We start from the raw sequence: 27,614 nt of genomic DNA on the forward strand, positions 1-27,614 counted from the left end.
AGACAAAGCACCCAGCAGCGCCGCGTGGAGGAAGAGGAGGATTCAAAGTGCTACAGAGCACTGCTGCGTCCCAGAGGCTCGGGACTCTCCGCACGGCGCTGCCGGGCACCGACCCGGCAAGCCGCCTCCGCCTCCTCCTCTTGCCTCACCTCCTCCTCCTCCTGCCGCGGCTCAGCCTCACGAACGTGCAACTCTGAGGCTTTACGCACTTCTCCTAAAACGGACACCCGCTGCCTCACACTGCACGGGAAATGCTTTTTGCCCCTGGGTCCCTTCGCGCTCTTTTCTGGCGCTGAATCAAGGCGGTGACCCCCCCTTCCCTTTCTTTCTTCCTCTCTCTCGTTCTTATTCTTTCTTTCCCTCTCCTTCCTTCCTTCCTTCCTTCCTTATCTCTGTCTTCTCTCCCTCTTTCTTTTTCTTTCCTTCTTTATTCCTTCTTTCCTACTCTTCTTTCTCTCACCTCTTTCCTTCCTCTCTCCCTCCTGCTCCCTCTTTTCTTTCTTTCTTTCTTACTTCCTTCCTTTCTTCCTTCTGTCCTTCCCATCTTTCTTCCTCTCCCTCATTCTTATTCTTTCTTTCCCTCTACTTCCTTCCTTCTTTCTCCCTTTCCGTCTTCTCTCCCTCTTTCTTTTTCTTTCCTTCTTTATTCCCTTCCTTATTTCCTACTCTTCTTTCTCTCCCCTCTTTCCTTCCTCCCTCCCTCCCTCCCTCTCCTCAGAAACATAGGATGCTGCTTTATACTTCTGGCCCTTAAACCCTGGAACCAGGAGAGCAGCTCCAGTGAGTCAACCTCAGCCAGTCCCTTTGGTGAAGGGTGGTGGCTCACTGGCAGAACATCTGTCCTGCATGCAGAAGGACCCCAGCATCTCCAGGTACTAGTAGCTCTGCAAAGGTCCTGCATGAAACCCTAGCGAGCCTCCACCACCCAGTGCAGTTACCAAAAATCATTTTTCAATAAATTGTACAATAATTGTACATTTGAATATCTACTTGCCATTATTCTGACTATGTTTCTGCTTTCAGAGCTAGTTATTACTTACATTATTACAAAAACAGTAATAATTGAATGCAGTGACAATAATTTATGATAATAAAGAGTGGACACATAGTCCTACAGATACAACCGGCCCTTTGAGGGTGACCAAACTGCTGATGCGGCCCCCGATGAATTTGAGTTTGACACCCCTGCTGTAGAACAATCATGTTTGATAACATAAGAATGGAGAGCTGTAGAAGAGCCTGATGGATCAGGCTAGGGCCCATTTAGTCCAGCATCCTGCTCTCACGGGGGATAAACAGATGCCTGTTATGGGAAACCAGCAAGCAGGACCCAAGCACAAGGACACTTCCCTCTTCTGTGACTTTCAGCAACTGATACTCAGAAGCATTGCTGCCTCCGACCATGAACAGATAGCACTGCTACCGTGTCTAGAAGCCAGCAATAACCATCAATTTCTCAAATACTCTAAAGCAGGCACCCCCAAACTGCAGCCCTCCAGATGTTTTGGCCTATAACTCCCATGATCCCTAGCTAACAGGACTAGTGGTTGGGGAAGATGGGAATTGTAGTCCAAAACATCTGGAGGGCCAAAGTTTGGGGATGCCTGCTCTAAAGTCATCCATGCCAGTGGGTCTCTTCCAAACCTGCAATCTTTTGTATGGGAGGCTAGAATCTATAGGAGGAAGCTTGCTGAACCAGCCAGGCTGGTTCTTTTGTTCCTTTGCCTTAGTTGCTCAGCTAAGTACCTGCCATTCACATCTTTAAAGACTTTGCTCTGTTGCCATAGTGACATTGGTGGGCCCACCTCAGCTGGTGGGATGTGGTTTCTACAATTGGCCAAGGAAGGGCTGTGTATTAAGAGTTTAGTGTGATGATGCGTAGAAGCTGGTGCAGGAAGCTGGAGACAAAGAGACATGTCTGCTCCATGCTGGAACCAAAGACACCAGAGTTTCCATTGACCTTCATTCCAAGGTAACTGAACCCTGGGCCAGTGCTGGAGTCCCTGTCCATTCAGAGATTGGGCCCGCATGCTGCAACGGTGTATAGAGTCCTATAAAGGTAAAGGGACCCCTGACCATTAGGTCCAGTCGTGACCGACTGGGGTTGTGGCACTCATCTCGCGTTACTGGCTGAGGGAGCCGGCGTACAGCTTCCAGGTCATGTGGCCAGCATGATAAAGCCGCTTCTGGCGAACCAGAGCAGCACACGGAAACAGCATTTACCTTCCTGCTTGAAACGGTACCTATTTATCTACTTGCACTTTGACGTGCTTTCGAACTGCTAAGTTGGCAGTAGCTGGGACCGAGCAACGGGAGCTCACCCCGTCACAGGGATTCAAACCGCCGACCTTCTGATCAGCAAGCCCCTAGGCTCTGTGGTTTAACCCACAGCACCACCTGCGTCCCAAATATAAAAGGATGTGAAATTGCCAATAAACTTGGAGTAATAGACTACTAGCACATAAGCTCTGTTGCAGCAGCAGTTACTGAAAACTGTTCCCAGGAGACAAAACCCATCCTGCAACTCTTCATGCCATACAAATGACACCAGTTAGGAACTCGGCTAAAGAATAATAACAGAGGAAATGGCTCTTCCAAGGCTTGACACTCCTGTCAACACACAGGAAGTGCACGGGAATGAATCAGTGTGGAGCAACCTGGCTGAGAACCATGCTATACGCTTTTTCCTGTAAGACCAACTGCAGTTGTTAACAGTCGTCAACAGGTTTACCACACCTATCAGCCAATTACCCGTTCCCACCACCCTTCTGACTAATACCCCTCCCCACCCTCCCACTATATATAAGGGTCTGGTGACTTCTGTTTCAGTGTATCTGAAGAAGTGTGCATGCACACGAAAGCTCATACCAATGACAAACTTAGTTGATCTCTAAGGTGCTACTGGAAGGAATTTTGCTATATATTACCAGGTCAGGAGCATCCTAGACCGTGGGATTTCAGGTTCCAAACCAGAGACCTATAGGTGCCCCGTGGTGATATAATTGGGGCCATCCCTGGTGATTCTTCTGTGCTCCCTCCCATTACTGAGCCCTGGAGACAGAGGTTAATTGAGGGGGGGGCAGGGACAGAGAAGTGCAGGCACCCACCCACACCAAGAGCATATGCAATAATTTGCAATTGACTCCTGCCAGATTGAAGCTTGCAAGCTGCATGCAGTTGTCTAAGAAAAAATTTTTAATGCACTCTCACCCACCTGGCAATGCAAGCCCTCTCCCTGTCACCTGGAGGGATCAAGGAAAACCTGGATTCTTCATGTCACCCCTAGAGGTCTGGCAACCCTTCTGATTATGCTTGCCCCAGTTTGGCATTTTTACCTTAGTAAACTAATAGTCAGCACTACTGCAAGGTAACCTTTTCAGGTCTTTATTTTTTTTGTTTGTGCCTTGCAGACTACATCACTTACTGAGAAAGAGAAAGGGGTTGATAGGATTTATATAAAAATGTCTATGGTTCTTTAATAATAAATCTTATTGTTGCTGATTTGTATAAAACTTAACAATTTAATGTAATACCTCTCTTCCCCTGAAAGCCGCATCTGCAATAATAGCTGGGGAAATGTGCTTTGAGGCATTTTGGGTAGCCCACAGCCTTCTGTGAGATTAAAATAAAACAAGAGTGGGATCTGCCTGCCAATCTTAGCTGGACAGAGGGTCCAGGTTGGCCCACAAGGTCATTTCCCCCAAACCACACCAACCTGCCCATCAACTGACATCACTTGTGGTGTCAACTGATGAGAAGGAGGGGGGGCGGGTTATTTCAGGCCTTGGTTGTGCACTCCTGTTCCTAGAAGGGGACAGCAGCATGCAGCCATAGCAGTAGGATTTAACCCCCCCACTTATCAGCTGATGAATGGGGGGCGAAATCATGCTCAGTTAAGCAGGTTTCTATGCAAATCCCTTTTGCGATTCTTTATCTGTTCTGCCAGACCTATGCAGGCAAATAAGAACACACATTTCTACAATGGTTAACTGGTGTATCTGTTTTTAAGTTTTTCTGTACCATTTTAACTATTGTTTTATGTATTTTTTGTTGTAAATCACTTCAATATTTTTAATGAAATACTGGCCTATAAATATTTTTATGAATAAATAAATAGTTAAGGAAACATTGGGGAAATGGAGTGAACTGCCTTGTGAATCCCCAGGAACATGCCATTATTTATCGGTTTAGCTGCGACTTTGCTCGCTGGGGCTGATGGGAGTTCTGAGCCCAAAACATCTGGAGGGCACCAGATTGGCAAAGGCTGGTTTAACCCACTGGGCATCAGGGACAAAGGAAGGAATGCTGAGTGATTAACTTACACATTTTCGAAGGTTGGGCTCTGCCAAAATGCATCTCACCTTTCTGACTTGAGCACTAATTTGCACATTCTCCTTAATAAAATGCCAATAACTATTATATTTCCCTCTTGCTCCCCACTTTTCATCACTCAGGTATTGCTTGTCTTGCATTTATCTCAAATAACTTCACTTAGGTTTCTCTCATAATATGTATTGTGTATAAAAATACGTTGCAATATGACACCAGCTATTTTTTATTTTCCTGTATATTTCTGGCTTCAGATGATTGCCTTGGAAAGACTGCATTGCCTCTGCGAGAGAGTATTGCAGAGCACTAAGCCTGTTATCAGATGGCACTTCAGAGATCTGTGCATCAATTTAAGTGAAGCAGGATAAGAAAACCATCTAAGGCATCTGATTCTATCGCAGGATCGGTTCAGCTGTATATTGGAAAGAGTCCCCCCATTCTTACATACGTTCTAACAGCAGCCCCCTCAATTGCAATAGCATGAGATGAAGGGTCCTGGAAATAGCCAGCGCAGCAAGAAGGTATTGAAGTGTGAGTGGAAGACCTAGAAACCAAAGGCACAGGAGGAAAGGATGGCTTTGAAGTGCAAGGAGGAATCTAGCTAATTTAGGACTACTCTTCTTCATCTGGAAGATGGAAGGCTTCGAACCTAACCAGACTTTTATGGGAATAAACCTGTATGAAAACCAGTCATCCTGTGTAGGGTAGGCTTAGTCATTTGGCACTGTTTGAAACATCTAGAAAGTTTTGTTTAGTAATGCTGAGCTAGAAATAAGAAAGGAATTGACTATAGAACATGATAGGGAAATCAACTCAAATAGGAAAATAAATGATCAGAAACCATTCTAAACCAGGAACAAACGATAACATCAACTTAGAGTAAAAATACTGCCTTTTCCAACCTGGTGCCCTTCAGATGTTTTGGACTATGACTCCCATGGGCTGACAATGCCTTTCCAAAACCAGACAAGAGATAAATAATAAAAGTTTATTATAATAAACATGAAGGAGCGTCTCCACCCCCATTGTTCCTCCCGGACACTGAGGTCCAGCGCCGAGGGCCTTTTGGCGGTTCCCTCACTGCGAGAAGCCAAGTTACAGGGAACCAGGCAGAGGGCCTTCTCGGTAGTGGCACCCGCCCTGTGGAACACTCTCCTATCAAAAAGAAAAACAACTACAGTACCAGACTTTTAGAAGACATTTGAAGGCAGCCCTGTTTAGGGAAGCTTTTAATGTTTGACACACTAGTGTATTTTAATATTTTGTTGGAAGCCGCCCAGAGTGGCTGGGGAAACCTGGTCAGATGAGCAGGGTATTAATAATAATAATAATAATAATAGTGACAATAATTTTATTATTTATACTCCCACCCATCTGGCTGGGTTTCTAGGCCGCTTACAGCATATCTAAAACATATGGGGCTCAAACCTGCAACCATGGCATTATCAGCACCATGCTCTAACAAACTGAGCCACCTAGGCTGACAATAATTTTTAAAGCTGGCATGTAAAATGGGAACAGGATTCATTGGTTTGTGGTTTGTTTTTTGCTTTTATTATGTATCTAGTGTTTTTTATCTTGCGTTTTGAACCGCCCTGAGATCTACAGGTGAAGGGCAGTATAGAAATTTAACTAATACAAATACTAAACGAAAATTTAAATGTATGCCCATTTACACAAACAGGGGTGGATCGGAACTTTGAAATACATAACTTCTTTACAACTCGTTTGGCTGGGGAGAGCCGTTTTGTGGGTTATGAAACTCACGATGAACCCTGGTAGCATGTAATAGTATTGTAATAAAAAATAATGTCGATGATGACAGCTAAGTGACAAAAGTTTTATTTGCGCTGAGGGGCATGTACCCTGCGACGTGACATATACATATTTGGAAGCTCTTTGAGGGCAGGGACCCTCTGCTCTTTGCTTATGAAGCTCTGCCACACGCCATGTACACACGGAATAGGTCGCTATTACAAACAGCGAGGACAACGGTTCGGTGGAGAGAAGGAGAGAGACAAAGAACTCTCCCCCTTGGGCCAAGCCGAATTTTTAATTTTCTCAGGGAAATTAATAAAGAAAAGAAGCAAAGCCGCCTCAGGGAGACCAGGCAGGAGGCGCCTGAGGGGAAAGGTGGGCGGAGCCAACCGGCTCGAAAGGGGGCGGGTTCCTTATTCCCTGGCGGCCAGTGAGAGGCTCGGTCGTCGACGTCGCCGTCGCCGCCGCCGACGCTCTCCCCCCTCCCTTTCAGAGCGCGCGCACCTGTCAGTCACTCCCGCCCGACCGCTCTCCTGCCCGCGCGCCGCGGCCTCCGCTCCCCTCGCCCTCTTTCTATCACGGTTCGGCGCGCGCGGTGCATGCTGGTCCCTCCGCCTCAGCAGCCCTCCGCCTCCAACATGGCGTCGCGCTGTCACCTGTGTGTGTGAGGGAGAGGAGAGGGGAGAGGGGAGAGAGGCACAGGCTGACTGACTGCCCCCCCCTCGACCCTCATCACCCACCCCACCCCCCAAAAAAATCCCTTCGCCCCCCGCTTTTCCCTTTCCCTTTCTCCTCCTCTCCCTCTTTCTCCTTGGCTCGGCTCCTCCCCGCCATGGCGGGGGGCTGAAGGGATCCGCCTCCCTCCCTCGGCAACAGCATCCCTTCCCCTCCCCTACGCCGAGGCAGGTGCTGTCAAAGCCGCCTCGGCTTCACCCGCCGCCGCCACCGCCGCCGCCTCCTCTTGATGGGGTCCCCGGCAGGCGTGTCGGGTTCGGCGGCTGCTGCGGCAGCGGCCGCCGCGGCAGACTCTGCGCAGTGGCTGTCGGTGAAGGAGGAGACCATCTTCCTCCACGACGGGCTGATCCGGGTCACGGACCTGGCCGAGCTGCCCAGCGAAATCATCGGCGTGGCCGAGCCGGGAGACACGGAGCTGGAGGTGAGGAGGAGAGAAACGGGATGCGGCGGGCGCGGGGGGAGGGAGACGGGGACTGGACCCTGGCCTCGTCTTCCTCCTCCTCTTTAACAATAAGGTGGGGCGGGAGGGGGGGAATCTGTTCTTCACCAGCGCCACAACTGTAAACACACAACTTTCTCCCACCCCCACCCCCAGTTTAGGCTTATAAATGGAGCGTGTATGGGGCGAGGAATCGGGTCAGCATCCTCATCCCTGCAATTTACCGATGGATTGTGTGGGTGGGGTGGAATTTGGCCTCTTGCTGCTGCTGCTGCTGCTGCTGCTGCTTCATCATCTTCAGGGCCTGCTCACCTCCGCTGAGTGGGCTTTTAACAATAAGATGCGTCTGGCCATCATCTATTCTACATCATTATATCCCTCCCTTCCCTGTGATGTTTTTAGCATTAACATTGGGCGAACATCTTATCATAATCATAATTGGGCTTTAACAATAAGATTGGTGGGTGGATCTGGTATTCATCAGCATTGGCTGTCATCATCATCACCAACATCCGACCTCCTTAAAGGGGCTTTAACAATAATATTGGGGAGGGGATGTCAAGGTGAATGGAGTGGTAGAGAGGGGAGAGATGCCAAAGTGTCATAATTAGGTAGAGGATAAAGAAGAATCTATTACCCCTTGTATCTCTTTCCTCCTCTCAGTGATGATGATGATGATGATGATCTTTTTAATCAACAATTTACAGTATTAAGATCTTTCAGAGGGGATGATTTTGACATCTTTTACAACCCCAAAGGATAGGGATGGTGGAGGAGTAAAAGATGAGATGTTCAAGGGATATGTCTATGCAGTACCCTAAAGAGGGGTGTCTCCAGAATTTGTGGTGTTGGGAAGAAATGTTAACATTTAGGAGGAGTGTTGGAGTTGGGTGTACCTCCAAATCAAGGCTTTGGAATAAGGTAGGATGTCAAAACTGTGATATGGAGGATCAAAAATGGTGGGTTACTGAATTGGAGAGATTTGAAAGAATGAAAGTTGGAAGGAATATGGGGAAGGGGAATAAAAGAAGGGGTGAGGGATCCAAAGAGCAATAATCAAAGGTGGGGCACCAGTTAGTAAAAGATAGGGTAAGATTGAAGAGCAGGCCAAAAGGGGAGTGGGGATAAGATGAAGAGTCAAAATGAGAAGGGTATAGGTATGCTGAGGGCACGGGGATGTTGGTTAGTGAGCAGACTGGATAAACTGCCCTTAGGCTTTGGTAAAATGTGGGGAGCAAGAAGAGTGAGGAAAGGGTGAAGGGAGCTTAGGAGAAGCAATGTGAAGGTGATGGAGGATAGTAGTAGGGGATTGTGGTGACTAGATGGAGAATGGGGAGCTGTGAAATCTCAGATGCAAACTCAAGAAGTGGTGGTGATCAATGGTTTTGGGTGGGGATGAGAGAGGAGCACCTGACTTCCCCCCCAAAAAAGCCTTGATGCATTAGAATCATAATTAGGTTAGGGGAGAGATTGACAGATAATTAGGAGAGAATGAAGCAACAAGTCATACACATGCCTGCCAGGTCTGACACCCAATTTTTTTGAAATGATGATGCAAAGGTGATTCAGCACCAGGGAAGGTACAGGATGTAAGATGATAAGGCTTTCAGAGCCTTGTTTTGAACCAGGAAGGGCAAAACCTTCCTTGCCCTTCATTGCCCAGAGAGCAGTCTCTTGAAAATTGATTTTATGGTGTTCTTAATTATTCTTATTTTGTTATTTACCAATAATTATTTTCACAGTGAAATATCTGGGGTGTTCTTAAGTACTGAGTATCTAGACTAGAGGTTATAATGACAGTTGAAAGGCCGAGAGAAGTAGCTACGATTCTTTTCCACTTCAGCCTCCTCTTCTCCTCCAGTAAATGTGGGCAGTTGAACTATAGATAAAGAGCAATTGTGTGTTGTTTGAAATATGTACTTTGGGGAAATTGCTGTCAGTCATTTCTGCTTGCATCTCTTCCCTAGTCTGCATCTCTTTCTCATGCACCTCCCTCCATTACCCCGCCCTCTCCCCCAGCAGTGTGGCTTGCAGTGACACAGGTTCTTTGTCAGAAGCCGGGTGGCGTGAACCGAATGGGGATGGTTCAGCAAGCGCTGCATTGAATGCTTATATATGACCACCTGCAGTTGTTGAGGGGCTCAACAGAAGGTTATTTCTTATTGCTAAAAAGAATCCTGAGCAGTAACAGCTTTAGTAGTGAGCAGCCTGGACAAAATTATTACTGTACTGTACTATCATCAGATAGCAAGGTTAATTCCTTGTTCATGCCCTTCAGCTTAATGTGGAAAAGAGACTTAATATTTCCAAACATATTTTCTTTTACTGTTGTGCCCACCCCCACCCCCACCCCCATGTTATTAAAGTGACTTCTACTAGCTCTCCAGGGCTATGCTTTTGTTACTGACATCTGCTGTTTCTGGGGGAGTGAAGAATGCAATGATTAATTAGTCTTGTGGTCTTGAGGTGTTTTTTTTTTGTAACAGTGCAGCTTATTTGCAAAGATAGAGTTGAACCCATGAGTTAAGCAAACTTTAATGGTCAAATCACATGTCTGGTAGTTGTTATCTGGGCTTATCCATGGCATTCCTATCCATAAATTGATCATGGATTGTGCCATGATTCCAAGGTTTGCTTGATTAAGCCTCCTGTTGTCTAGGCTTGAAAATTTACCATATGTAAAACTTGCTACAGAATCAAAATGGATATGTGAGGCCTTTTGGTAAAGTGAAAGAAACTGCAGCTGACAGACATTTCACTCTTGTACTGTATAGTATGGATTACAAATTCGACATGGGTTTGTTGGAATAACAATATTAAGGGTTATTATATTTATCTATCACCCCATGATTAAAGGAAGCCATGGAAGGAAGGAGGGAGTAAATTGGTACCAGATGGAAGAGGTAGCATGCAAGCCCACCAGACAGAGAACAGGAATATTTGTCTAACCCGACCCTAAGCCAGATAGTGCTAATTTTGGCACTAAGGTTTGCAAAGCCACTGGAGACTTGGGCATAGCTGTCAACTTTCAGATTTGAAAATAAGGGATCAGCAGCAGCCTCACCTGTCCCGGGGACAGTCTATGGTATATCTAACAATCCAGGATAGCCGCAGGAAACAGCGCTGGAATAAGGGAATTTCCAGCAAAAAAAGAGAGGGAAGGCTGACAGCTATGGGCTTGGGATAACTGGCAAGGATGGGGCTGGAGCGTCTGATGGTTGTGCTTTGGGTGGGGTTGGGGAGAGTTGACTCTTTTCAGCTCTGTGTTACAGACACTCCATTGACTGACTACACTATGCCAAAGGTTCAGCTTATCTAGAACCAGAGACACTCTAGTAGCTTTCCATTGTACACATAGTATAAACCCTTAAGTGTTTTGCTGTTAAATGTGTTTGTTTAAAAAAAGCCCCTTGCAGCACTTTATGGTGTATTGCTGGCCTTTTCATCTTGTTTCTTTACTACACATTTCATACATTGTTTCTATAAATTTTGTTTGTGCTTGCCCCAGTACACCACTGACACACACTTTGGCAAGAACTTGGGAAAGTTGCCTCATTAGAGAGGTCACAGTTAATTAGAGCTCTTTGCAGCCTGTCTCAGTAATTGTGTCATGAAAAGTATTTAAATTGAATAACAAGAAGCTTGAGAAATTCATTCAGGCAAAGAAAGAGTTAGAAGTGATGGTGATGGAGCCAATTCAGGCTTTCACATGTTGGGGGGAGGGGGAGAAAAGGGTTTGGGCACATATGGTTGCAAAGATAAAACTTCCAAACATTGGCAGACTGTAAATTGGTGCAGCAGCATCTCACTGTCCTACTGTGGTGATATGGAGAGCCCTGGTGGTCTCCCATTTGTGTTATTCATATGCTATGAATTTCAGAAAGGGGGGAGGAGAGTAATGGGACTATTTTGAGGGCAGGGTGTTGTAAAATGGAATAGAGAATACATGTTACCACAACAAGGAGTATGGAGAAATAATAAAGATTTGCAGTATACTAGTCAGGAATAGAGGTTCTCACTCGTAGTAGCAAGCAGTGTTGGAGTTTCATTTGAAATACGTGAGTTTCAGGGCTTCTTCATAAGGATTGTAAACAATAGATTTAATGTGGTTTTACCCTGCCATCTCAGGGAGCTCAAATGCACAGTATTAGTGTTTGCTCCAGGATCAGAAACATGGGAAATAATAGTAGGAGATTAATATTGTGCTTATGTCCTGCTTGTTGACTGCCCATAGGTGTCTGATTGCCCACTGTAGGATACAAGATGCTGGACTAGATAGGCCTTTGGTCTGATAGGCTAATAAAAATTGGTGCTTTTTTACTGACTCAAGTGTCAGCTATGCTTTGTTATAGGTTCATAATCTAGAAGCGACAAGACCGCTCAGTTGCAGCCTTACTGAAAAGAAAATAGTTCTTGGCCAGTAGATATTTGTTTTTGACCCATCCACATATTGGTATTACCATATTTTTCCGTCTATAAGACGCCCCATGTATAAGGGGGGACTCAGATTTAAGAAAAAGGGGGAGATGGCCCAGAGTATAAGACGCCCCCTAATTTTTGACATTATTTTTTAGGGAAAAAACCTAGTCTTATACATGGAAAAATATGGTATATTTATGTGAGGCTGTTGGACTTGAAACAATTTTTGTCTATTCCAGACCCCTTAATGTGACTGTGGGGAACCTTTTGCCCTCCAGATGTTGTTGAACTCCAACTCCCTTCAGCCCCAGCAAGCATAGCCGATGGCCAGAGATGATGAGAACTATAGTTCAGCAATATCTGGAGGGCCAGAGGTGCCCCACTCCTGCCTAAACATCTCAGAAAATGTGCATAGCATATACTGGTAACTCCCCCACCAAAGGGAAGAAGGTACCTCACACTTTTGTTTGAATGTATGCTTATAGGAGCCTAGACATTTCTTAAGAGAGTACCTGTTCTCTGGACAGCTGCTAGAGAAGATCAGATTGACAGATACCAAGTGCACAACCTTTTCAGTGATGGATCCAGAACTGTAGAATAGCTTTCCTGGGCAACTCCATTAAGTGAGCTTTGAAGCAAGACTTAATATAAAAATATAAGCCCAATATTCATAATAACAAAATACCGTAAATAATATTATTTTACTTATTTTTAAGGTACTTTAGAAAGACTTCTCTCTTTTAAAGGTAGGATTTAAATTATTATAATGAATAAATGCCTACTGCTTTTGGGCACCCCATCGTTCATAGACCTGTCCCCAGTCATGTGTGTTCCTGAAAATTATGCAGTGATAGTAATTTTTCAGCAATGCACTTAGAAGTATGTAGCCAAACTTGACAACTATGCCCTGGTATATTCTTCATTCAATAAATATTATGAACTTAGGTATATCAAAGATACATAAAAAGTACTCTCAGGTCCCCTTCTGATATTTTACATTCTGTGGTTAGAGCAAATACGTTAAACAACAGCAGAGCTTGGCAGCTTGTTCTAATCAGGGTGTTATCAGGTGGGCCAAACCCCTCTCTGACATACTATCTGAGGGATATTGTCTGTCCTGCTGGGGACTTGTTAACGGACAGTCCATGACTGACTATAATGTTCCTTGTGAGGAACAGGTTTAGACAGGCTTGGTGGGCCCAGTGGTAATCATAGCCCATCTGTTGAGGAGCAGGCTTCTGTCATCTTCTTGTTCTATATTGCGTCTTCGCTCTCACCCTTTTGTGCTTTTCCCATGTAATCAAGAAGCCTCTGGATTTGAGGATCTTAAATGCAAGGGGGAAACTACTGTAAGTGACAGTGGCTACCACTCTGTACTTGATGATCCTAAGCATCATTGAAGGGGGGAAAAAACTAATTCAAAGGAGCCAAATAAGTCGTCGTCTTCTTCTTTGGCGATCACTCGTAGCCGAGTAAGATTGTCTTCCATAAGCACGGTTTTAACAATGAGTCTGTAAGTGACTGTGGAGGCCAATTCTGGATCCGCACGTCCTTCCACAGTGGGGACATTGGTTTCTGGGCAGGAGTTGGTCACGGTGTGGATTTGCCAAGCGTGCCTTCCTCTTAGCATGTTTCTCCCTTGCGTCCTGAGATCGAATGTCTTCAAAGCCCATGACACCATTGGTAAAGGCTGTTCTCCAACTGGAGCATTCGCAGGCCAGTGTTTCCCAGTTGTTGGTGTTTATACTACATTTTTTTAGATTTGCCTTGAAACAGTCTTTAAACCTCTTTTGTTGGCCACCAGCATTACGCTTTCCATTTTTAAGCTCAGAATAGAGTAGTTGCTTTGAAAGACAATCATCAGGCATCCGCACAACATGACCAGTCCAACGAAGTTCATGTTGAAGAATCATTGCTTCAACACTGGTGATCTTTGCTTCTTCCAGTACACTGATATCAGTTCGCCTGTCTTCCCAAGTGATGTGTAAAAATTTTCAGAGACACCATTGATGGAATCTTTTGAGCAGTTGGAGATGTGGTCCATGTTTCACAAGCATATAGTAAGGTTGGTAGTACAATAGTTTTGTAAACAAGCATTTTGGTTTCCCTGCGAATGTCCTGGTCCTCGAACACTGTGCACTTCAATTGGGAAAAAGCCGCACTCGCAGAGCTCAGGTGATGCTGGATTTCGGTATCAATGTTGGCCCTTGTGGAAAGGTAACTGCCTAGGTAGGAGAAGTGATCAACATTTTTCAACGTTATGCCACTGAGTTGGATTTGTGGCACTGCAGAGGGGTTATTTTGTACTTGTTGGTGCAACACTTTGGTTTTTTGGATGTTGAGTGATAGGCCAAGCTTTTCATAAGCTTCTGCAAAGATATTTAGGATGATTTGGAGGTCATCTTCTGAGCGTGCGCACACTACGTTGTCACCAGCATACTGAAGCTCTATGACGGACGTTACGGTAACCTTACTTTTTGCTTTCAGCCTGCTCAGATTGAAGAGCTTTCCATCTGTTCGATATATGATTTCTACTCCGGTAGGGAGTTTCCCTTCGACAAAGTGTAGGATCATGGCAATGAAAATAATGAATAGAGTTGGGGCAATAACACAACCCTGTTTAACACTTTGAATGGTTTTTGAGAGCCATTGTTTTCTGCGATTGTTGCAAATAAGTACCCTGCAAGTGTGTAAGATGGCCATTTTAAAAAACTGACTTAAACTTTATTCTACTTCATTTAATCAAAGTCAGTGGTGCATATTTACCTGGAGCTGCTGTAAGCCCTAGGAAGCTTTCATGTGCCCTAGAAATTACTTTTGCTACTAACTGGTGTGGCAACATTCTCCAGAGGTTCTCACCGGTGATTCACCTTGTCAGTAATGGAAGGCTGTACAGAGAGGAAATTATGATTTCTTAACTGGCCTCATTTGTATCTCTCTTTGGGTGGCAGCATGTCAACCCACTAATTATTTCATTAGTATTTAACTGATAGGTGTCTAATGACTAAGCAACCTGTGCAGACAGAAACATGCAGGAATGCTCTTGGGCAAACAAGGGAGTGATAGTTCAACTGGAAAAAAAGTTGAAGATGCAAATGACTTTTTCATTGTGAAAGGTGTAAGGTTTATGATCGATTTCTTAGCAAATATATTGTACTCTCTGACTTGAAGGACTGGATCAGATATTTTGAGAAATGTTTAAAGTAGCCAGATGTTAATACAAAACATTTTCATTTTATGGTTGAAACAAAAAAATAAAAAAATTTCCTTCCAGTAGCACCTTAGAGACCAACTAAGTTTGTCATACCTATGACAATACCTATGACAAACTTAGTTGGTCTCTAAGGTGCTACTGGAAGGATTTTGTTTGTTTGTTTCGACTACGTCAGACCAACACAGCTACCTACCTGTAACTAATTTTATGGTGTTTGTGTCTGTCATTCTGGAGGGAAAAGTAAATAGCCCTTTTGGTGCATTTAAGCTCTTGGCCACGTCCAGCTCAGCTTTTTGGATCCTAGCCTTTGTTTTTCTCCAAAGAATCTCATCCCATGTATTCATGTCATTGTCTTTTTTAGCATGTGCTCCATTCAACTGCCAGCTTGTGCAGTGTAGGTTAACTGAAATGTATGAGCATAGACGAACTTTCTTGTTCAGTGCTGGGCTTGGGATGTTGCCAGAGCTCCACAGAGATTATTCTGGCACCTGAGAAGCATCCGTGATGGATTAATTCTCAGGCAAAGGCTTCCAATTGCAAACTTCCAGCTGAATGTTAAAAGGTAGCACCATTCAAATTAGTAAAAAAAAAATTGTTGAGGCGGCCAGTTCTGCTTCTTTGAACAGTGGTTCTCTAGGATTAATACATTTCCTATTTGGGAGTGTTTCAGCACATAAAATGAATGAAATATGAAGAAACGGGAAGGGGGGTACCCTGTACCAGACAAGAAACTGTCAACTTGCAAGCTCCAGGGATCTTTTGAGCTGCCAATTGATGAATCCTGGTGAGCATTACCATTATTGAGGAGCTGTGATTCTTGCTTCCTAAGCACTGTATTAAAAATACACCTCTTTGTAAGTTGCTGTTTCTTTCCAGGTTGGGATGAGAGAAGCTTTAAGTTATTCTGCATGTATTTTTTTTAATACCCTGGCTTATCATAGGCTTATAATCAATTGCTGCCAAAGTGACTTCACATTGGGTTTCAGTATTTGTGACTTGCTGCTTTGCACTTTGTAAGTGGCACTTCTGAAAATGCTGGTTAATACAGAAGCAAAAACCAGAATCTGCATCTACATTTAAGAGCAACCAGTCTACTGGTGTTCCAGGAGCAACACACTTCCATGCTTTGGGCTCACTGAAATAGACACAGGGTTGTAACAAGAGGAAAGACAATAAATAGGAAATGCAAGCTTTGTGCTAGGCTTTTCTGCCAGGGAGCCTTGTTTGTTGTAGAAGTGTTCTATGCTGCACAGCCTGTTCAGGCATAGTCTTGTCCGATCCTCTTGTCCCTTGCTGCAGTGCCATGTGAGTATTTGGGCTGTACTTATTGCAGGCAAATTTTAATAGTATGGTGAGTTTTCCAGGAAAGCTGTATACCATCTTGATATTGTATTGTGTTGATATGCTAGCCTGCCTTGAGTGGTTAAAAATGTGGGCTAAAATCCTTTGAAAATAAAATAATAAATTACTGATAATCACAGGACCCCAGGGTCCCCCAATGAAGTTGCTGCTCCAGACCCTGAGACAATTTGGCGGTGTGTGTGTGAGCTGCTTTCTCTCAGTTTTGCAGATCTCTGAAATATGTTAAAATTATATCTTAAACTGTCCTAAGCTGCATTGGAATCACATGGTCAAAAAGTTGGAGTCATTGGGCATTGTAGTATCTCAACAATTTTGTCATGATGCAGAGCACAGTTTAATATCTTTCAGCACAAAAGTCAGTTTCATGCATGTTTGATGTTTAAGTGACACAATAACTACAGTAACTACCAGTCCCCCTTTTCTTTTGTGTCATGTCTTTAAATTGTAAGTTTGAGAGTAGGGACTGTCATTTTTTTATTGATCTGTAAGTTGCTCTCGGAGCCTTTTTGGCTGAAGAAAATGCTTTCAATCAATCAATCAATCAATCAAGGCTGCAGATGTTTCCATAATTTTTAGACAGATAGAGCTCTAGTCCCCCTATTTCACAGTTAATGAACTGGGGAAATGAAACAAGAGCCTCTCAGTTTGTCCAGGACAGGGATGGAAATTATAACTGTCTATCCATTGAGCTGAACATCTAGAGATTCAAAGTGAATAAATCAAATGTGAAATGGGTGTTGAAATGTGTAGACCTCCGAAAACATTGACTGTTTGTCACTAAGTCCATCTGTATTCAGCAGTGGTTCTTGAATTTCACTGGATCCAGGATGAGGAGGACCATTTGACATGCCTGAATGAGACCTGCCACCTCTGACATTCATAGAAGTATATTTAATAGCTTTAGAATTTGTACAGACCCCTTATGCTGAATTTGGCTAACAGCCCATGGGATGCGTAATCTTGGGGAAATATTATGACACCAGTGGTAGTAGCAGAGTCAGTTGCAGACCATTAGTACAAAGCCTCTTTCAGGAAAAATGATATCCCATGCAGGAAGAAAAACCTTGGTGATATTTTCACTATTGTGAGAGCTGGAAACTGTTACAATTTTGTTATTGCATTTCTTGATCATTTTTTTCTGTGGTGTCTGCAACACATACTTAGTTTCCTCATTTTGTTGCTGTCAAAAATGCAAAGTCTGCACTCATGGTATCAGTAAAGAAAAAGAACTATTCCCCCTCCATTCTCACAAAATTCCTTGATGGCTTTTCAGCTCTCTCTTTTCTTTTATGGCAAAGTGGGTCATTGAAACTTTTCTGCTCTTTTTAGCCTAAAGCATTTTTATAAGCTGCACACAATATATGCCACTAATTGGGCCATGCTGCTGCAACCAGGGAATCTATTTGCTATGGCCCAGTGATAGCAGAGTGGTAGCACCTGTTACTTTGTTAATTTCAGTGTGTGCAAATTTATTTATGTGGCTTATTTAGAGCATCATTCAAACGAACTGAAAGATGTTTAACCATAACTTTAATTAAAATATAGAATGAAAATGAACCTTAATAATTTTGCTACCACATTTTCCCAGCGTACTATTCTTCATTTACAGAAGGGGGCATGAAACCATTTAGTATTGTGCTTACCTGGTGCAGAACTTGGAAGGTTGCATACCCAATAAAAACTGGCAGAACAGATTTGTATTTAAAGAGTGCCTTCTGGGCTACACTTTTTGCAGGTGATCTATCATTCAGCATTTTGCCTATGTTCCATATACCTTTCTTTCCTGTGACACTGAAAAGTCATCAGGTTTTGGCAGGCTTGGAAAATCATTTGATTTAATCCATTACCACTCTATAAAGCCTCTCTTTTACCACTGTGTGCAGAATCATTTATTTATTTAATATGCTGCCCTGCCTCTCCTGTGCTTGAAGCCCCTCAACAGAATGAAATAAAATGAAATCCTAATTAGACAGTTCAGCAGCAGCAACTGTCATCTCCAATACAAATCCTTGCTGGCTTCAAAAGCCCTTTGTAGATGTTCCTAAGTGTTCATAGATGGATCTTAGGAACATAAGCTGCTTAATAATAATAATAATAATAATAATAATAATATTTCCCCAGCCACTCTGGGCAGGCTCCCAACAGAATATTAAAAACATGATAAAACATCAAACATTAAAAACTTCCCTAAACATACTATGCCAGACCATTGGTCCCTTTAGCTCTACACTGACTGACAGCAGCTCTTCAGGGTATTAGACTGGGATCCTAGCTTGAGATGCCAAGGATTGAAAGTGGACCTTCTGCATGCAAAGCATGCTCTATCACTGAGCTGTAGCCCTTCTCCTAAGTATTGTACAGTGGTACGGTACCTCGGTTTATGAACACAATTGGTTCCAGAAGTCTGTTCATAAACTGAAGCGTTCATAAACTGAAGCGAACTTTCCCATTGAAAGTAATGGAAAGTGGATTAATCCGTTCCAGACTGGTCCGTGGAGTACTCAACCTGAAGCGTACTTAACCCGAAGCACAGGTGTAATTGGTTCCAGATGTCTGTTCATGAACTGAAGCGTTCATAAACTGAAGCGAACTTTCCCATTGAAAGTAATGGAAAGTGAATTAATCCGTTCCAGGTGGGTCCGCGGCATTCGTAAACCGAAAATTTGTAAACCGAGGTGTTCATAAACCGAGGTTCCGCTGTAATCCCTTCTTGAAAGTATGTGCTGTGACGCACCCGCCTCTGGAAACATAAGTGGTTGGGAGAGACCTAAAGGCACTGAGTTTACCAATAAACCTTTACAAAGTAACCAATGACTGAATCTGACCAGAGCAGGACTGGCCAGATTGCAGAAGTGACTAAAGTGTAACTTGGGGTGGCAGCATATTTAGAAACAGCAAGAGGAAGACTTGAGATCCCTTACAGAAGCTATTGGGGCACAATATTTAGGTCATGTTTAGAGGTTGCAAGGAATATTGGCAATATTATTGAAGGTGTGGTAGCATCTTGGACTAAGCCTATTGGACCCATTTCAAGCAGGTCTAATTTTGAGACTGAGAAACCTTTGGTCACCTTGACAGGTAAACAGTGTCAGGAAGTAGATAGGGACAGAATGTCTGCCAATTTTGCTTCTCGACTGGAGGGAATGGGCTTAGGTGGGAAAGTATCTGATGGTTTTGGTCCTTGCTTGGAGGCCAGTTTCAGAAGATAATGTGGGATTCACCTTGGCCATTGGAGCATAATCTCCCACAGGATTGATTCTTTCCCCAGGTTCGAGGGGAAGAAAAGAAGCTGGAGTGTATATATACAGTGGTACCTCGGTTTATGAACACAATTGGTTCCGGAAGTCTGTTCATAAACTGAAGCGTTCATAAACTGAAGCGAACTTTCCCATTGAAAGTAATGGAAAGTGGATTAATCCGTTCCAGACGGTCCGCGGAGTAACCGTTCATAAACTGAAGTGAACTTTTCCATTGAAAGTAATGGAAAGTGGATTAATCTGTTCCAGACGGGTCCGCAAAGTACTTAAACTGAAGCGTTCATAAACTGAAACATGGGTGTAATTGGTTCCGGAAGTCTGTTCATAAACTGAAGCGTTCATAAACTGAAGCGAACTTTCCCATTAAAAGTAATGGAAAGTGAATTAATCCGTTCCAGATGGGTCCGCGGCGTTCATAAACCGAAAATTCATAAACCGAGGTGTTCATAAACCGAGGTTACACTGTATTGGTTTAGCTGGCCAGTTGAAGCCATCTATCCTCCCCTAACAACCCATACACCTCTTTGTCTGGATTAAGCTTTAGTTTACCTCTGGTGGGGGATGTGCCATGCACCTTCTGGGGTAGTTTGTCCATCTTTGGTCCCCACCCTGTTCTCAGCGCTCACCTGCTGCTCCTATAAGCTATCAGCATGCAACAGCAGACACACCCTGAGAAACGGGTAGGTACAAACAGTGGATACAAATAACAGAAGGAATCAAGAGAGAAGACTCTGAGAGGAATCCAGAAATGTTATAAGCTGGCTTTCTGTACCACCCATTTTCTAAACTACTTGTTGGAGTAGCAGTATTCACAGTCATCCTGTAAAATTTCTAGCCGGGTACCAGATTTTATTGCGAACTATTTAGGTGGCACAGAGATGTAAGAGGAATGTAATTGCACACAGTTGGAAGAGTTGGGCCTATTTCTCACCTTCTGGGATGTAAAATTAGAATACCTTCTTGTTTGCTTTAATACAACCTTGAACAATATAGGCTGTTGTGTGCTTAAGATTACCTGACTTCTTACTGAACTACTGCTGAAACTTGCAGCTATGAGTTGATTGTGAAATCAGTGTTTCTTGTGCATGCAGGTTTTTCTATTTAATGTTGATTTCCCCTTACTGTGGAATATCCAATAAATAACTCATTATGCATCTGTAGCCATTGCTGGTGTGAAAGCTCTTTTGCACTTTTTTTTTTTTGGGGGGGGGGTGTTTTTCACATGTGGCACTTCAGTGAGTGACCTTTGTTGCCACACCTTTGTGTCCATTTGCTCCTCAGCTGAGTACAACCTAGTCATTTTGTTTCTGGGAGTTCAAGCAGGTGATCCCAAGCTCATTGTTGCCAGCTCATCAGCTGCTTGTTTGGTTATTCTTCAGACTCATGGGCTTTAGCTGGTATGGAGCCTCAGACTCTCCAGTAATCATTAATTGAAATGCTGCTGCTTCAAGTATTGTCTGGTTCATATATATATATGGAAGCAATGGAAAAGGGGATGTTGAGGTGCCCTTGCCCTCCTGCCAGTCCCCCCAAAAGCACAACCATTGTGGTGTGGTGGTTAGAGTGTTGGACTAGGACCTGGGAGACCAGGGTTCAAATCCACACATTGCCATGTGAAGCTCCCTTGGGAGACCTTGAGGCAGTTGCTGTCTCTCAGCCTAACCTACTTTACAGGGCTGTTGTGAGGATAAAATGGGGGTGGAGGAGCTCTTTGGATGAAATGTGAGATACAAATGTAGTAATAAATACAAAGTAAACCATCCATTTCCTCCATTGTGCAACATGCTTACAACATTTGTTCTTGCACTTGGACACTTATTGTAGGTCTTTTTTAAAGTTGCACTCACAACACAGGAACAGAAATACTGTACCTACATGCCTGCCCAGAATGGAAAAGGTAGTGGAGTGCAAGAAAGGAGAGTGATTGAGGGGAGGGACACAAAACACAGCTTGGGGCCCTTCCGCCTTCATTTGATTTCAAAGTCACAGGTCTGAGAGGGGTTTTCTTGTCCCACTGCTTTCCCTGGGAAAACCAACTGCTGAATACGGAACTGGGAAAAGTGGCAGGACAAAAAGAAACCCTCTTGGACTCATGACTTGAAATCATGGGATACATTCTGTCATGCTCCTTCCGCTGGTGTGGATGGCAAGTAGCAGAATTGCAATGAATATAATGACTGGGAAAAGGGGGAGTGTGGAAACATTTGCATGACAAGTGTGCACACAGAAAAATCAGATTTGAACAACTCGTTAGCAAGAGAACTCCTCTGTGTGGACACGACCAGTCTTCTGATTGTGAATGGGAAACAGGATCCATAGTGCAAATTCAACAGCACATAGTTACTTGGGCTATGTTTGGGCAACTCTGAAGAGGTGCAATTTTCTTGAAACTCTAGCATTTGCTTAGCAATGTATGAGATTCAAAAAGCTATTTCAGTCATGCCTAAAGTCTTGTGCGGATCAGCTAGGCTCTTTGAACACCAGGTTCCTATTCCTTTGGCTCTTCCTTCAGTTTCAGAAGTAGTTTATCATATGGTGGGCTGCTGTTCAAGAAATAGAAGTCCAAAGCCCTTTGGGCTTAATCAGTTGCACAATTCTTCATCCTATCTTTTACATGGCCAACAAATTAAACGGGCCTTTTTATTCTGCCATGGTATTGCCTCCAGTAGAATTTGTCCATCTTTTGTCTCATTCATTTGTCTCTATGCACACATAAAATTCCTAGGCTCCTTCCTCCCTTTGCATATTTTATTGTCCTTGGGATAGTTTTGGCTGAGGGGCTTCTGTCACTCTCTGTTCCACGAGTTCTTTCTTGATAAGATGACATTTTATCATTCAGCTGAGTATCTGGAGTATGTCCAGGCCCTTTTGTGTGTACAGAGTTCATTATCTGGATCAACTTATTATACTGTTTTTTTTCCTCCCCTGACTCTGTACTCATATGTAATTACTATTTTGATTTCTCCTCTCTGCTACTTAATCATCATCCTCACCTTCATCAGCTTTCAGTTCTGACCACTGCTTTCCTCTCCATTGCCATAACAATCTGGCAGGCAAGGGTGGAAAAAGTGAAGATTGACACCTGCCAGAATTTGCATTCCTCCACTTTTTCTGTACATCATAGTCTGGCTGTGACTCTAATTCTTTTCCTTTAATGGAATAGAGTTCTTTCAGGAATTGCAAGATTCTTAGATTTGAAAATGGGGTATAGGACCACCTTGGAGAGAGTGAAGTGGGAAGTATCACTGTTTACCTCCAATAAAACTGGCTAGTTCTAGAACTGACAAGGTGCCACTGCAAATTAGTAACGCTTAGTACCGTAATGGATTTTTAAAAGCAATTGTGAATTTTGGGCACTGCTAAATCAATACTTGCAGCAGTTGCTAAAGAGTGTACACCAGCTGATTTCATTTGGTTAATTATCCTTGAAATCCTTTCTAGATAATCCAATTTGTTGTTTGTTGAGTTTGTCCTTGAAAATTATTTAGAAATAACGCAAAATGCCATTTAAATTGTTCTGGGGGAAAACCTTGGTATTGCATGTCATGTAATCTCACCTACAAAACCAAAAGAGCAGCTCTTAATGACCAGAACGTTGTAAATTCAGAAGAGATAAGATAGCCCTTTAGATATTTGAAGATGACTGTCGCATGAAAGATGGAGCAAGCTTGTTTTCTCCTACTCTGGAAGGTAGGACCTGAACCAATGGCTCCAAGTTACAAGAAAGGAGATTCCAACTAAACATCAGGAAGATCTTTCTGCTAGTAAGAGCTGTTCAGTAGCAGAACTGACTTCCTTGGAATGTGGTGGACTTTCCTTCCTTGAAGGTATTTAAGCAGAAGCTGGATGGCCATCTGTCATGGATGTTTTCGTTGAGATTCCTTCATTGCAGGGGGTTGGACTAGATGACCCTTGGGGATCCTTCAAACTCTACAATTCTGTGATTCTGTTATTATGTTTGTGAGTATGGATCAGAAACATTACAGAGGACAAGAGGGGAAATCAGCAGAAGGGTTCTCCACCCACCCACCTACCCCGCTGCCACAGCTCTGGCTTTAACTGCTTGGCTATTTAGGCACAGTAATGAAACTGGTGAGGTCAGGAAGTGAATTAACAGGTGCTTTTCCCAGGGTGGGAATAAGTGGTAGAGCAGAAGCATAAGCAGTGGCCAATCAGTAGCAGGAAATTAGTGTGGTTTATGCGAAAGTTAGCGTTTGTTTTCTTAAAAAAAAAATTCTACAGAAGAACAAGAAAAAGATACAGAAAGTGTCAATTTACACAAGTGGTGGGGAACCTCTAGCTTGTGGGTCTAATTAGCCGCAAGATTTTGTGGGTTGGCCTGCCAAGTGGTTTCAGGCAAACCACACTCACCTAAAAGGAAAATAGGAATCTATGGAGATGGTTTTTATGTGAACACGTAACATATGATTTCCTGAAAATGCATTTTGTTCGGCTAGCAAGACCTGCATGTTCTATATTGATACCTCAGAACATGAGTGATTTTATCCTCTGTATTCAATAAATGGCTACCAATTTACCTTAAATCATTTTATTGTCTCGCCCCTCTCCTTTAAAATGAATAATAATAATAATAATACCCTGCCCATCTGACTGAGTTGCCCCAGCCACTCTGGGTTGCTTCCAACATAATAAAAATACAAACCTCAGTTCTATAAAGGGAATTTAAATGATACATATGACAACACATTTATACTATGTAAATTGCACATTGTTCTGTTGGTCATGAGCTGTTTAATATAAAAAACATTTCAAGTAATATCACATTTTCTTAATGCTAAGAAATTCAAAGATGGGGATAAAGATAAAACACAGATTTTTTCTTTCTTTTGTTTGGGTTTGTAGAGTCCGTGTTTTTGTGACCAACATAATTTGCTAAAGCAGTATGTGTTGCATTGTATTAAGCTTCTCTGATTTTATTTTTTACTTAAAATTTCTTCTCCGTATAGCAAATGAGAAAGCAAAACTATCACTAAATTAAGTCTCATTAACCTATTGTCTTGATGATGTGTTTACCTGAAGATTAGAAAAAAATAGAGAAATTCTGAATCATCTTGCATGTCATGCTTCTGGTTACTCAACTGTAAAATGCCACTTTGAAAAACTGTTGCCAGTTAATGAAACTTTGGAAAACTAAAATGATATACGTAGAACATGTTTATTATAGATGGGAAATGTAGTTTGACATACCCCACCATGTCGTTATCTTGTAACCCTTTGTGTTCATACATAAAAATAAGATATGTGTTTTTTCTATAGAGTTTCTTATGTCTCCTATAGAATATTTCCCCCTATATTTTACACCTGCTTAATTATGAATCCTTTTACTTGTTTAGTTTCTGTCTGAGTGGTTTGAGGGCGGGGTGTCCCAGCTGTGTATCGCTTGGTAACGAATTGATGGGTCTATGGACCGTAATAAAGATTGTTGTTGTTGTTGTTGTTTAGTTTCTGTTCCATATTTTAGGAGTATTTTATGTATTCTTGATAATATATATTTATTTTAGTGTTTAATTTCTCAACATCTGTTAATTCTCTTAATTTACTCTGTATTTGAGCAGGAGGAAAGACCTAAAATACAGTTTTGATACTTAGCAAAGCTAGTCTTTGCTCAGAGGTGTAAGCATTTGCATCACTGTGCTGTTCCAACGAGACAGTTACTACGGCTTAATTTCTAAAAAAGAGAAACCAGCTAATTAAAGAGGAAAGAACTGCCCACTTTGATTCTCTGTCATAATCTTCCATATCATTTTTCTTTGAAGTGCTGGTGCTTGTTCTCAGGAGGAGGGAGGTATGTCATAGCATCTTGTATCTGATGGGAAGCTAGCTGAAGAGTGGGGCATAATGTACAGCTTCAGATCTCATAGCTTTATTTGTAGTGCACAAGGAGAGAAAGTTCTGTCCATGAGTTTTCTCCCATTGCTAATTAACATGTAGGGTGCAAATTTCTTGGAGATTGTAGTTAGGGATGAAAGACTAAAAACTTCCCTTCCTGCATACTGTGATCTGGGTTGCAATCCCCCTTAACCTACATGCTCAAATTTATTTGATGTAAATTTAATTTAGTAAGCATCTTAAAAACATTTATTAAATGTGATTACAAATCGTGTTGCAGTTGTTACCTCCTAAAGTGCACAATTTGTTCAGTTACTCCTGAATTCAGAGGACCTGATTCAACTGAAACATATGGTTTTATTTTATTAGAACTTTCTGCCTTCGTGTCATATTTATTTACACAGGTACTGAAAGCAAGTGCCTTGACTTGTGCAAAAGTTCTTCTAAAGGCATCCTGCCACATTAATTCATCAGCATGCACTTCTTGTCCCTGCCTAGATCTTAACATTTGAAACCAAGAATCCAACGGAGCTGTCGGAGCGCCTGCGCTCTGTCTGTGGAAATCAGAGCAACGCCTATGCCCGCCTGCTAGAATACCGCTTGAACGCTCTGCGTGGACTCTGGAATGCCCAGCGCCAGCTTGCCTTGGAGGAACAGCATGAACGGGAAAACTCTGGGGATGAGGAAGCCCTTGCCTTGCTCAAGCGGCAAGGCCTGTTACAGCAACCTGAACAAGCACCTTTCACTTCGCGGATGGGGCTGCTCTTGGTTTTCCCTCTCATTGAGTCGCAGAGCAGAACAGACCCTTCCCTTTGTAACATAACTGCTGAGGTGCTCTTGACTTGCCTTCGTGACTGTCAGCCCTTGAGCTTGACTAAGGAGCCTGTGGACTGTCTCAATGGCATTGAGTCCTTGCTCTGCTCATGGCTGGAGGAGACATCCACTTCAGGCCAACAGATTCCACAGAAGCAAAAAGAAAACGCTGCTGCTGCCCTTGTTGCCTTGGCTTGTGCAAGGTAGGAGAGAGGCGTAGGGTGGGAAATCTGGGTGTGCAGATCTTTTCATTGATGACCTTTTGTATGCCCATGTTAAATTGTAGCAGAAATATTAAGATGTGCCCAGGGATTCAGGACTGTGCTCAGGGATGGGAATTTAGCTTTGTTGTCTCGTTGCCTCATTTTCTTCGGTTGCACCTTGCCACAACTTTTAATTTATAGCAGTAGAGGGAAGAATGAGTACTGGCATGGATTGAGGCATAGGTGGCAGTGGTGGGAAGTTGTTTGCTTCCAGGATTGGTCTAACATAGCCTTCCCATATCATAAAAGCAGGAGTTCCCCGTTAGCTAAGTACTGCAGACCCCTGTATTTCAAAAGCCAAGCCATGGACCCCCTACTTTTTGGGGGGGAAATGATATCTCTGTGAGAGTTTTTGTTATGTGAATGGTGCTATGCAGTGCTTTCCCCCCTAAAAAAAGTGTTTAGGGGTACTCTCATTTTCTACTCATATTGAAATACTGCCCCTCAATGAGGCCAAACTTAGATTCATAAAATGTTTAGGGGTATGTATCCCCCTGCGTCCCACCAGAAAAAAGCACAGGTGCTATGGTCCTGCTGGGTGGGTTACATGAACCCACAGTTGAGAACCACTAATTTAAAGGAACCTGTACAGTGGGGTTTCTGTTATTTTGTTGGTCAAGGAATCCATTTGTGAATATTAAAGTACACTCAGGTCCCACTTTTCAAAAAACAATGCATTCCCAGGAAATCATTTGTTAGGTGAGCATTCGCATAATAAACGAATGGTTTCCATTATTTTCTATGAGAACTTTTGTAATCTGTGGTATCTCTCTCTTCCGTCTTGCCATGGTTTCTCCTAAAATGGCTGTAGCCAATCACCAAAAGAAAAAAAAGACTTGGGCATGTGAATGTTTTGTTGTAGAAGAGCTCTCTATAAGTAAAGGCATAAGAATTACAAGTAAAATGTAGCTTCCCACATTAGTATACACTGTACAAAAGCAATTAGCAATTTTTTAAATATTTTGAAGACCAGATCAGTAGAACTATGTTCTTAAAAGTTTTATATAGGCATGTTCTTTGCTCCAGCTCTTCTTTCTTTTATTTGTTTTTATAATCATTTTTGATTATGCTTTTTAGCAGCAACAGGTTCTTTGGATGCAAATGCTAGTCTGACTTACAGATAATGTGACAGAAAGCTCAGGTATATGGGTGGACAGTTCTGAGAAATGGCACTT

The 27,614-nt window shown here is 43.0% G+C and overlaps 1 protein-coding gene across 8 annotated transcripts in view; it reads left to right on the top strand.

The window, feature by feature from the left end:
- Positions 1-6,688: 6,688 nt before the first annotated feature.
- HECTD4 (HECT domain E3 ubiquitin protein ligase 4) overlaps positions 6,689-27,614 on the top strand; it is a 111,822-nt gene continuing 90,896 nt past the window's right edge. For 5 of the 8 annotated variants that reach the window (XM_060276330.1, XM_060276331.1, XM_060276333.1 and 2 more), the window contains exons 1-2: positions 6,689-7,243; positions 25,862-26,379. In XM_060276330.1, the coding sequence (XP_060132313.1) occupies positions 7,052-7,243; positions 25,862-26,379 (710 nt within the window). In that variant the 5' untranslated portion in view covers positions 6,689-7,051. The remainder of the gene's footprint in view (positions 7,244-25,861; positions 26,380-27,614) is intronic. The other 3 variants (XM_035120132.2, XM_035120135.2, XM_035120137.2) reach the window with 1 other exon arrangement.

The sequence above is a fragment of the Zootoca vivipara genome, chromosome 6 (genome assembly GCF_963506605.1).
Source record: "Zootoca vivipara chromosome 6, rZooViv1.1, whole genome shotgun sequence".
NCBI lineage: Eukaryota > Metazoa > Chordata > Lepidosauria > Squamata > Lacertidae > Zootoca > Zootoca vivipara.